Source organism: Hordeum vulgare, chromosome 2H (assembly GCF_904849725.1).
Source record: "Hordeum vulgare subsp. vulgare chromosome 2H, MorexV3_pseudomolecules_assembly, whole genome shotgun sequence".
NCBI lineage: Eukaryota > Viridiplantae > Streptophyta > Magnoliopsida > Poales > Poaceae > Hordeum > Hordeum vulgare.
In genome coordinates, this window is record NC_058519.1 from 488,161,751 (window position 1) to 488,174,163 (window position 12,413).

The 12,413-nt window shown below is 43.7% G+C and overlaps 1 protein-coding gene across 4 annotated transcripts; it reads left to right on the top strand.

Moving 5' to 3' along the window:
- Window positions 1-432: 432 nt before the first annotated feature.
- LOC123426789 (regulator of nonsense transcripts UPF3) lies at window positions 433-7,709 on the top strand. Of its 4 annotated transcripts, none has more exons than XM_045110676.1 (13): window positions 433-942; window positions 2,158-2,264; window positions 2,928-3,023; window positions 3,118-3,216; window positions 3,332-3,411; window positions 3,501-3,605; window positions 4,510-4,612; window positions 5,401-5,498; window positions 5,597-6,050; window positions 6,128-6,190; window positions 6,304-6,422; window positions 6,531-6,584; window positions 7,063-7,709. In XM_045110676.1, exons 1-12 carry the CDS (start codon window positions 803-805, stop codon window positions 6,567-6,569), a joined length of 1,503 nt encoding a protein of 500 aa, XP_044966611.1. In that variant the 5' UTR covers window positions 433-802; the 3' UTR covers window positions 6,570-6,584; window positions 7,063-7,709. The 4 variants fall into 4 exon arrangements, with proteins under 4 accessions (XP_044966611.1, XP_044966612.1, XP_044966609.1 ...); XM_045110677.1 differs by having other exon boundaries at window positions 5,600-6,050; XM_045110674.1 differs by having other exon boundaries at window positions 434-942; window positions 5,573-6,050.
- Window positions 7,710-12,413: the final 4,704 nt, after the last annotated feature.

The following is a 12,413-nucleotide window of genomic DNA, read 5'->3' on the forward strand; positions in this document are numbered from 1 at the left end:
GAAAGTATCGAGGTAATTGTCGGCATTGATTTACAGATTGAGTGTCAAGTTGTTCTGTGATGAAAACTAGTCCAAGCTTACTTTCTACTTTCTTCATCTAGCTTGAAAAACGTCTTATATTGTTTTTTTAATCTAACATCTTTTACAAAAATGTCTTATATTATGGGATGAAGGGAGTAACTCTTTTCCTTGTTAATCTTTTTGGATTGCTATATGCAATTTAGCGGAGGCTAGTGTTCGCCGTTGAACTGCACTGCTAACAAAAATTCATCACATATTCACATCTCCATATATATCTATAGGGAACTTGTTCAAAAATGCCATAGCCAGCTTTTTTTTATGCATCAACCTACTTTACATTATTATATCAGGACTGAGGATGGGTATTTTTCTCGTATCTTTGCTTGCGTTGCGCCTTCCCTTTTTTTTCCCCTTCCCGTGTCGCCTTTTCGTTTCGTCCTCGTCGTCGTCCTCCCTCTTCCACCCCCCTTCCCAATCTCCGACAGTTTCCAATTTCTCATCTCCCAACCCCAAACCCCAACCCCAACCAGAGACCGAAAAGAGTCGCACGCGACTTCGCGAGAGGGGGGAAGCAGCAGACGAGAGCGAGAGACCTCCTCCTTCCCCAACCCCGCCCCAAACCCTAACCCTTCATCAGATCTCGCGCCCGTCTGCCCTCCCGCCCCGTCCCGCCTCGATGTGACCCGGCCCCTAGGGTTTGTGCCGGCGCGGTGTGGTGGTGGGTCCCGGTTCGTGGGCGGATTTCGGACCCGAGGAGTTGGAGCTGGAGGCGCGCGCGCACATGAAGGACCCGGCGCACCGCACGAAGGTGGTGCTCAGGCGGCTGCCGCCGGCGATTGCGCAGCAGGCCGTCGTGGACCAGGTTGACGCGCGCTTCGCTGGGCGCTATGACTGGGCCCGTTTCCGCCCCGGTAATGCCAGGTCAGCGTTTGCTCTCCCTCGCTCCCCGAGTCGTGCGAGTTGGAGCGTCTGCGAGGTTCGGTGCTCTTTAGGTCTGGATTGGGGTCGTGGCTGCTTAACATAGGAATTATGTGTAGGCGACTAGCAGTTTCCGTTTAGATTTCGTGTGCTGTTTAAGTGATGTAGTTTTTTTCGTTATTAGCATGCATGTTCCATTTGTGTAATTGACATGTCTAGCTTCAAACTGTTGACACTATCTGGTGCAGCATGTTATCCCTAGTTCTAGACTTGTAGTTGGTGTGTTTGTGAGGTTCGATGCTCTTTAGTTCTGGATTGGGGCCGTGGTTGTTGAACCTAGGAATTATGTGACTAGCAGTTTCTGGTTTCTCCCCTTAGATTTTGTGTGCTTGTATAAGTGTCAAGTGATGTAGTTTGTTTCGTTATTAGCAATCAGCATGTTCATTTGCCTAATTGAGATGTTAAGCTTAAAATTGTTGTTGCTATCTAGTGCAGAACGTTATTCCTAGTTGTGCACTTGTAGTTTACAGTGCAGTGCCACTTGCAGTTGCACTTCCTGCCTTCTTAGGTTCAACCAGAACGAACTGTCGGGTGTTAAATCGTAATTATGATCTGTGCTTGTAATTTTGTTTTTTGAGTACAAATTTGTCGATGACTGTACCTTAAGTATTAGTGAAGAATAGAGGTTGCCTTATTTGTTATGCAACTATCTACGCTTTCTACCTGTTAGTTCCATTTCTTCAGTTTGTTGCTGGCCTCACTGTTTTTTTATGGCAACTAAAAACGTAAAATGTTCATTTTTTGCTTTCACTTATTTTGGATACAAGATCCATAATTCACTTATAGTGTGCTTTTTATGGAGCAATTCTTAAAAGAATCAGAAACACTTGAATTCAAAACTACCTTGTAGCATTCAGCCTTTTTACCTACCAGTCCTGTGCTATTGTCTGGTGATTTGTGCAGTAGTTTCTTCCTTAAATTTTGATGTCTTTGAGTTGCTTTTACTCAAAGTATAAGGCATCTTATTAGAACCTAGCAGTGGGAAAACAATACTATATTTCTTGTTTGCCACCCTCTTTTGTCCAATTGGCTAACAAAATTTATCTATCCAGCCGATTTTACCTTAACTTCAAGAGCCCAGAAGATGTTGAGACAACAGTGACATAATTGTTTGCCACCATCTTTTTTCCAGTTGGTTAACTGATTTTTTATTTCCAGCCAAAAGAATCATAGATATTCTCGTCTCTACCTTAACTTCAAGAGCCCAGAAGATGTTGTTGAGTTTGCTGAGTTCTTCAATGGGCATGTATTTGTGAATGAAAAAGGTATGTCCTTTATTTCTTAACCAATATGCTATTTTTGTTTCATTTCTCATGTGCAATCAAGAGTATGCAGAACTCATATTCAGATTACGTCCACTTATCGCTGTCCACGGTAGAGATATAAGTTCATTAGTGAGGTACCCTTTGCATTCTTCAGTTTCTACTATTTGTTGCATCAGTATATCACTATACATGATGTGATTTTTGCAACAGCTGTATTATTTTCTACAAAATTTCAAATTGACATAAAATGTTAATGCTTAGCATTCACATAGCCATTGAACGAAAGATGGATCATCTTGATTAGGGCTGGCTAGCAAATAAATACTGCCATATTGCGTCCATCCTTATTAGATGATCAATGCCTGAGGTTATCCAGAAAATGAAACTAACGATCAGTTTCCTCTTTTATAGTATGCCCTATAGATTGGTCAGGTGGCAGCCATGGTGAATGAACACAATCATCACCTATGTTGTATTGTTGACATATGAGGTTATTTAATCAATATATACTGTTAGGATGTAACTGAAATTGGTAGCTTGTTGTAAATTTTTAATCAATTTGCGAAGTTCTTTTTACCCCTAAAACTCGAGTATATGTTGTGTTATGCATCTATGCATGTTTTAATTTGTATGTCATGCATGTTGTCCATGGTTCCCTGCCAGGTGCTCAATTTAAAGCTCTTGTGGAATATGCACCATCACAACAGGTTCCGAAGTCAAATATCAAGAAAGATGCTCGTCAAGGAACTATAACAAAAGGTCCTAACCAAGCATTTTTGTTGTCCAATATGTACCATTCTTTCATATTTCTCATTTTTTCGAACTTAGAATATTTCTGTTGTTGAATATTCAGATCCAGAATACTTGGAGTTTCTTGAGCTTATATCAAAGCCCACTGAGCATTTGCCAAGTGCTGAAATTCAGCTTGAAAGGAAAGAAGCTGAAAGAGCAGGTAAAACATCTCATAACTTTCTATTTGTAGTAAAGCATTGTTGCCTAATTGACACATCTATTCAAAGATGCCAAGCATAAAAGAAGTTCATGTCTTTACTTGGTTACTGTTGCAGCTGCTGGAAAGGAGCCACCTGTTATTACACCTCTTATGGTTTATGTTCGTCAGCAAAGGGCGGCTAAGAGTATGGCTCAGGTATATTAGTTGAATTGATTATACTCTAAGTTTTATTATCGTTTATCAACTGTCAGGTGTATAACTAACTAGCATTTCACACACTGCAGAGGTCTGTAAGTAGCAGACTAAGCAGAAAAGTTGCAGGTGTGGTAACCAGTAGTTCTAGTCCATCTAAAAGGTCTTCTGAAAGGCGCAGGGCCTCCACTTCAACGGTACTGTGCTTGGTTAAGAATTGTCACATGAAATGGATCTTATCCTTCCATATATATGTTTTGAGTAGGCCTACTCATTAATTTTGTACTTGAAATAGTAACATGTAATGACAAGTCTGTTCCAAGCATGTATATGGTGACACATACTTTTTTTTATTGGCCATTTGGATTAGGTGGTAGCAGGTGGGGCTCAAATGCCGGCACATTACCATGTCATGTTTTTACAGAAGTAGGTGTTGAGTAGTGTACCTCTATGCCTAGAGAAGTAGCTTTAGATTAGTTCTTTACTATATGTTCTCATTTTATATCCCTACCAAATATTCTGAAAGGTTCTGTTGTTCTATTTGTATTTTGATTTGACATAATGAAATAAGATGTTTCTTCTGTTTCCTTTTATGTATATCATAAACTTGTCACTATGGATCAGATGCTCTGTATATTTCCTATGTTTTTTATGTTAGCATGTTAATCCTTATGACTACTGTCTTCCTGTCGTTTCCTCTATGCATGTTTTGCCCCAGTGTTTATGGATCATATGCTCATATATGTTCTATATATTCCAACCATTTCAAAATTGTTCTTTTTTGGGTTATTATTATGGTCGTGAGTTCTCATAATTTCCTTTGAACATATACAAGTGTGTATTCGGTTGTATTTGATTGAATGACATAGACACTAGTAATGCTCGGCGCCTCATATCGGTTTTTGAGTGTTGGACTATTTATTTTGTGGTGTTCTGTAAAAAGTATTACTACTTTCCAAGGCTTTGTCATGGTGTTCCATGTCTTTTCTCTCTGAGAATGATCACCTCTCAAAACCAAGCAAACAACGATTTCTAATTTCTGTTTATTATTCGTAGTGAATAACTGAAGTTATTAATATGCTGTTGTTCTGTGATATCCAGCAGTATGTTGTGCGAGACAATGCTAAGGAAAAGCCGACTTACATCTTAGCACCAAAGAGAGATGATCATACACAGAGAGAGAAAATCATTGCTGGAACTTCAGGTGGTACTACATTGAAGAAACTGTTTATTGTTATTAGCTTGTTATATAACTGTTGTCAATAGTCAACAGTATTTTGGATGTTAGAGATTATTACTAAGTGTCGTCTTTCTGATATGACTCTTGAGTCTTGACTACATGTGTTGTTGGAATGTTGTATCAACTAATGAACAGACTAGGGTTTCTTTGAGCCCCATTGTCAAACTTGAGCTTAATCCGTTACATGGGAATGCAACATAATTCATGTTTGTAAGTACAAACTCATGGCTGAGGTGGTGTTGGTGTACTGCGTGGCAGGGAATCTAGCTAAATATTGGATCCTTTACTATTTTGACTTAAGCGTGTTAGCTTCTAGCTTAATGTTCTTCGTAATGGCAAAAATAAGCGTCTTTTGAAAAACCGATCTGAAGCATCAACAGTACAAAGAAAAATAGATTGTGTTTCTCGCTTGTTTGGTTTAAAAACTGACCTGTGGCAGTAGGCCAAGTGGATCTTTTCAATGTCAACACGCAGCCCATTCATGGGAACGATGCCGGTCCTCCTTGCATGATGTCATCCACTTCTTACCACATCTGCGTTATTTGTCGTATTTGAAAATTGTGTTTTTTCAATCATGGAGCTGTATTCCCTTTACAAGGGTAACTGTTAATATGTTGTTACACTAAATGATTCGTTACTTAATCTTTAGTTCTTTACCTATGATTCGCTACTTTCCATCCTTACAGTAGAATACAAATGCCTAGTTCCTCTATGATATTAATACTGTTGTTTTGTTTTGTCCCGTCTTGTAGATGCTACAAGCGGAGGGCCATCTGGGTCTGCTCAGGTTATCGACGGTAAAAGGGACAAAATTGTCCTCCTTAAAGGAAGAGCGAGGGTTGATTCCAATGTAAGCAGACACATTCCGCGAGGTTTTTTATCATTTAATTGGTATGGACTGTCATATTATCTGGTTTGTCACAGATATCTGATAGCTCAACCCCGCAGCAGTCTGTGCCCCCGTCGAGAAATACACCTCCATCAACTTCTAGACAAGACCAGCGAAATGAGGCCAGTGGCAGAATTATCAAGACTATACTTTCAAACAAGGAAGGACGCCATGCAATAGCATCTCAACATGAGCAAGAAGGTCACATAATTAGTGCCGAGAAGGATAAGAGGCCACCACGGGCTCCAAACTCGCGTTCCACTGCAAAAGATCAGATTGTTGAAAATGCTGAGAAAAACCATTATGATGACAAGCATAATCATGTGCATGGTTCTGGACCCATTGGTGAGAAGATTGAAAGACATGCCAGAAATAGAGATAGGCCTGACCGAGGTGTTTGGGCCCCTCGTCGCTATGACAAGTCTGCATCAGGAGGCGGTGCGCAAGCCTCATTGTCTGAGTTCCCGCTAATGCAGTCACACTCTATGGACAATGTATCTCAGCAAGTAGATGGTACAAGTCATTTAACAACTTTATCGTTAATTATTCCCGATGCTCAAGTTACCGTATTAACATACTTGACGATGCAGGCCATGGAGAGCGAAAAATAGACACAAGGGGTCCTGGTGGCCGCGGTGGCCTTGTGGAGAATGGTTTGTTTTTATCTGGTTATAAATAATAGTTAGCGATTAGGAAACAAGCAATCCAAAGTTTTTTCTATAGCAGTTTATGTACTATGCTTCATGGTGTAATATGCTATATTCAGGAAACAGGCACCCCAACCGCCGTGGTCCGCCACGTGGGCCGAAGGAGATGGAAATCCCTCCTATTGCATCTGATGGAAAGCCTTCGAAGAGGGGCCCTGCTAGCTATGTGGCTCATGAGGTGTGATTAGTTTATAATTTTCTACTTGCCTTGGCTGACTGCATGGGGGTGATTTTTGTTAGGTATTATATTACTCTAAAAGTCTAATACCATAAATGATGTGTGCAGAGACAAGTATGGGTTCAGAAGTCAAGTTCAGGATCGTGAGTTTGTCCACCAATGGTATGCTATTTTACCATATTTTTTTATTCAACATGTGTACACTGATCCTCGTGTTTTCAGCACCATCTATTGGGTGTCTCTTGTCTTGTCTCCAGCCTTTTCTGATTCCTATCTGGAAAACACATCTAACAGAAAAAATGTCTCAGAAAATAATAGGAACTTATCACCAAATAGAAAAATGTATTTTGTGCTGTCAGGTGCATGTGCTATTCACTTTCTTTTGAAAGAATTCGATTTTTATATAGATGTGCATTAGCAAATTATTTTGCAAAATTATGCGCAATGGTTTTAAGGAGGGACGGATGACTTAGCAACTATATGCGTACATTTTGTTATACTAAACAAATGGACATATTTTTGCACAAAATGTTGATATGGATTGGAGGGAGTAGTATATTTTTTCTACCAGGGAGCACTCTTGCGCACACCTTTGCATTTGCCTATAAAATGTTTACTAATCTATCAACTTGTCTTGCAGATACTTTCATCAAAATAGATGTTGCAAGTTGTGGAGAAGTCTCTGGATTTTGCGGCTCATTCTGATTGTGAATGAAATGACTGTTGGTGAGATGGTTCTGTGAAGTGCAATTCCAGATTTGTCAACGGAAGTCTCAGCTATAGCTGAAAAAGCAGCTCTTTGATTTGATTCACAGAATCACAGCAATAGTGAAGTAACATAACCCACCAGTAGGTAGCTCTCCATCACTTTGGGTGAGATTTGATTTTGGACCCAAGGGTGCTATATCTGGAGGGACGGATGGAAATTAGGCTGGCATCAATACCTCGAGACAGTGGTCACATATTTCCAAGACCCCTGGAGGCTATACACAAACCCGACGATTCATCAGTGATGGATGTACATATCTCTAGAGAAAGAAGAGGTCTGGCTCTGATTGCTGTTTACAGGTTAGAGGTGCCATGTATCTACAAAGAGATAAGAGTTACCAGACTACCCAGTTTGCTAAATAAAGGTGAATTTTTAGTTAGTTGATTATGAGAACCCCTGTATCCCGGCGGCTGCAGTTGCAGTCAGTAAGACCGAAGTTACCGTGGAGTGCAAAGTGACAGCACTATCATGTTTTATGCTCCAGGTTGAATGGAATGTGAGGCTATTTTGCTTGCTGATGTTGTGTTTTCTACTGTGACGTCACTCACCATATAAGTTTTTTTGGGGTTACGTTAAGAATTATATGCATGGTTATGGTGTACGCCATCAAAGGTGGTTGCTGTTTTTATTATCAGCAACAGGTATGTTTGACTTGCGCTGTTGATGTTCTGTCAGACAGGCAAGCTGTTGTTGTTAGTAATTCTTGTAAACACTTGCAGATCTGCCTATGGGTCGTGCGCGCACTGATCGGAGGAGGCAAAGTTCTCTTATTCTTGTAAGGGGAATTAGATCGTTCAATTAAACTACAAAGTCGCTGGTTAACTACTTACAATGCAGCTGGGATCAATTTCTTCCCAAGAATAGTCATACTTAGCGAGTTTGTCAGCAACACCATAACCATGCCTATTGAAAGGGAACGAAGAAGAAACAGGAAAAGGGAGTTCGGACTGTTACTTCGCCTAATATTGACCGTCCTGGTCCATCAAAAACCACTTTTCCCTTCCGCTCACCTGGTCGAGGATGGCCCTGTTGCATGTCTGGCTGAACACATTTCCTTGCCGCATTCAAATGTCTAACTTGCGTGGAAGCCGCAAAACCTATTCTGGCCACATGCCCTGTCGCGGCAGATGTGCACTTTATCACCTATGGGACCATTGCCTCTTTATGGTTTGGCGAGGAGATCACGTTGCACAAAGAGTAGAAATTATGAGGCAACATGATGATGCGATTTGAGGTTTTATCCAGGTTCGGACCGCTGAGAAGCGTAAAACCCTACTCCTGCTTTGGTGGACTGATTTGTGAAAAACGGAGCTCGCACAACGTTCTGCCCTGACAAGAGTTGCCGTGGAAAACTACTACGTACGTACAAATGTTCTTAGGTCCAAATCCCCTAGGGTCTGAATCCTATGCTAGGTTGCTTTCGGCTTTCTTTTATAGCTCAAGAGGTGTCCACAGTGGCAAACAGACATGATTAGATAACTAACAGTGCTATCATACATAACTCTGGCACTCAAGACAGAATGTCATAAATGATGCCTTAGGTGACGAGCGGGGGTGCGTCCCCGGCAAGCTCCCGCCACCGCTTAGGTGACTGTTGCTTGGTGTCTTGACACGTTTGTGGACGGGTGTCAACTGGTCGTAATCAGTCTTTCGACGCGTCGCCACATATATACCGAGAGCCACTTAACCATCTGGGAGCTCGACACCTCATCAATAAGTGACTGGTGTAGCGATGAGGTAGAGCGATGGCAGATTGGCTCGCGCTTGCCGGAGGGGTGACTTGTCGGATCTTCTTGAGGGGGGTGCGCCTTGGTCCCCGGGAAGCGTCAGGTTTTTTTTGTGCGTCTTGGGCCCGTCATGGGCTGCATCTGCTGGGGGCTTGGTCTTCTTGATGCGCTCCTTGATCCCTTGTAAAGCGGCTTCTCTGGCGTGGGCCAGGTCTTAATGGAGCAGTATCATTTCCCGGCAGCCTTAGGCCGTTGGATTGGAGGCTTATCGTCCGTGTACAAGTCAGGGGGAAATAAACACCCTGTTTGTGTAACCCGACAGAAGCCCCCGAGCCTGAGCCATACGTGTCGCTGGGCATGTTCGGTTAGGCTCCCTCAATGCACGGACACGCGTCGAGAAACTGTTGTCCCCACGACCCACGTCCAATCTGCGCATTTACCACAGGTCGTGGGGCCGTCGAACAATAGCCGTTGGGGATTAAAAAAGGGGAACTGCCAGTAAATAAACGACGGTTCCCTAGAGTGATAGCGAAGAGCGAGTACCCAATGCATGCCCCCATTACCCCATACATAAAGAAGGGATCCCGCAAAGGGGGCGCTGCTCATTCACATTCATCTCTCCACCTTTCTTCTCCCCCTCCAACCAAGAAACTGCCCCCGCCGCCGCCATTCCCTTCAACGAGCATTGCCAATCCGTCCACTGTTCGAAAGAGATGGGTCGAAAGACGGCCACCGTAAAGGGGAAACAAGCGACTGAGTCGAAGGAGCAGGCCGCTGATGAGAGGAAGAGAAGAACAAAAGAGGAGGAGAAACGCCGGCGAAAAGATGTGGTTTTCTCTCCATCGAATCTGGACGACAACACCTTGATCGAGAGGTATGCCTATATGTGTTGGAAATATGCCCTAGAGGCAATGATAAATAGTTATTATTATATTTCCTGTTTAAAGATAATCGTTTATTATCCATGCTATAATTGTATTGAATGAAAACATAGATACATGTGTGGATACATAGACAAAACAATGTCCCTAGCAAGCCTCTAGTTGGCTAGCCAGTTGATCAATGATAGTCAAGGTTTTCTGACTATATGCAAGTGTTTTCACTTGATAACTCGATCACATCATTAGGAGAATCATGTGATGGACTAAACACAAACTATGAACGTAGCATATTGATCGTGTCGTTTTATTGCTATTGTTTTTTGCGTGTCAAGTATTTGTTCCTATGACCATGAGATCATATAACTCACTAGCACCGGAGGAATACCTTGTGTGCATCGAACGTCACAACGTAACCGAGTGATTATAAAGGTGCTCTACAGGTGTCTCCGAAGGTGTCCGTTGAGTTAGCATGGATCAAGACTGGGATTTGTCACTCCGTGTGACGGAGAGGTATCTCAGGGCCCACTCGGTAATACAACATCACACACAAGCCTTGCAAGCAACATGACTAAGTGTAAGTCACGGGATCTTGTATTACGGAACGAGTAAAGAGACTTGCCGGTAACGAGATTGAAATAGGTATGCGGATACCGATGATCAAATCTCGGGCAAGTAACACACCGAAGGACAAAGGGAATGACATACGGGATTATATGAATCCTTGACACTGAGGTTCAACCGATAAGATCTTCGGAGAATATGTAGGATCCAATATGGGCATCCAGGTCCAGCTATTGGATATTGACCGAGGAGTGCCTCGGGTCATGTTTGCATAGTTCTCGGACCCGCACGGTCTGCACACTTAAAGTTCGATGATGTTTTAGTATAGTTGAGTTATATGTGTGGTTACCGAATGTTGTTCGGAGTACCAAATGAGACCACAGACGTCACGAGGGTTTTCGGAATGGTCCGGAAACGAAGATTGATATATAGGATGGTTTCATTTGGTCACCGTAAAGTTTCGGGCAATTCTGATAGTGTACCGGGAGTGACGAATGGGTTCCGGGTGTTCACCGGAAGGGGCCCACACACCTGGGAGTGAGCCCAAGGCCCTAGGGTGGCGCCACAAGTCCTTATTGGGTTGGTGGAGTCAGCCCAAGAGGGCTATGGCGCCACATAAAGAAAATACCAAAAGAAAACAAAAAGAAAAAGGAAAGAGGGAGGTGGGAAGGAAGAGGAGGACTCCTCCTTCCCAAACCGAATTGGAGGAGGAGTCCTCCTCCTCCTCGCGGCCGGCGCACCTTGAGGGCCTTGTCCCTCAAGGCTAGCCCCTCCCCCTCCCTCCTATATATAGTGGTGGTTTAGGGCTTTTTGAGACACAACTTTGCCACGTGCAACTCTAGCCTATTCCACATAGTTTTACCTCTAGATTGGATTTCTGCGGAGCTCGGGCGGAGCCCTGGAGGAGTAGATCATCACCACCATCGGAGCGTCGTCACGCTGCCGGAGAACTCATCTACTTCTTCGTCTTGCTTGCTGGATCAAGAAGGCCGCGATCATCGTCGAGCTGTACGCATGCTGAACGCGGAGGTGCCATCTGTTCGGCGCTAGATCGGAACGGATCGCGGGACGGTTCGTGGGATGGTTCGAGGGACGTGAAGACGTTCCACTACATCAACCGCGTTTCTTAATGCTTCCCGTTGTTCGATCTACAAGGGTATGTAGATCTAATCTCCACTCGTAGATGGACATCACCATGATAGGTCTTCGTGTGCGTAGGAATTTTTTTGTTTCCCATGCAATGTTCCCCAACAATATGTGGGGGAGAGAGACGAAGGGGCACAAGGCTCCCGTTGTTCTGCTAGACAACCCCAAGGAGAAGAGGCCATCACATAAATATTGCTTCTTCTGCGCGTACTTTTACTGTGGTCTCTCCCCCCTTTCTTTGGTTTCTTCTGCGCCATGATGGCGGCGTATGGATTTCACCTTCTGGATTTCACGCCCAATGCAATGGCGTGCATGGCGATCTTCGCCCACCTGTGTGAGAACTTTGTCGGAGTTGCCCCTAATGTGGATTTGTTCACACACTTCTTCCTTCCCCGGATAGAGGATAAAAATCACCGCTCGGGGAATGTTAGCTGGATTCCTGGGGGCAGGAAAGAGGGTTGGGGATACCTCTCTGGCCAACATCGTGGGAAGTGGAAAGAATGGAGGGACGATTGGTGTTGGATCAAGGATGACAAAGTCCCCGAGTTCTGCTCTACACAGACTGGTTGCGTCTCGCGCAACAGCAACTGGACCAGCTTGGGCATTTCTGATAACAAGCTTTGCCCGATGCTAAACAGGATCACCCATCTCAAGGCTGTCGGGCTTACCGTACAACACATGGGGGCCAATTTCCTCCGGGGCCGCATTGCACCACTGCAGAAAAGGGACATGTTTGCTTGGGAGTTCAACGGCCCTGCCGACTAGATGCGGTTGTACCGAGGCACGAGCAACAACCTAACGACCTATGGCCACGACTGGTTGTGTGACCAATTGTTTGGTGTCTTTGGTTCGTTCCATCTGCCGGCAGGGGTCGTCCCTTTGCATATTAGCTCTGCCAGGAACCGGA

What these genes read in the sequence shown, in the direction of transcription:
- LOC123426789 (XM_045110674.1), top strand. Translation starts at nt 803, where the DNA reads ATGAAGGACCCGGCGCACCGCACGAAGGTGGTGCTCAGGCGGCTGCCG. An exon ending in TTCCGCCCCGGTAATGCCAG is followed by an intron (nt 943 to 2,157) that starts GTCAGCGTTTGC and finishes TTTTATTTCCAG; the next exon opens with CCAAAAGAATCATAGATATT. An exon ending in GCAGGGCCTCCACTTCAACG is followed by an intron (nt 3,606 to 4,509) that starts GTACTGTGCTTG and finishes TGTGATATCCAG; the next exon opens with CAGTATGTTGTGCGAGACAA.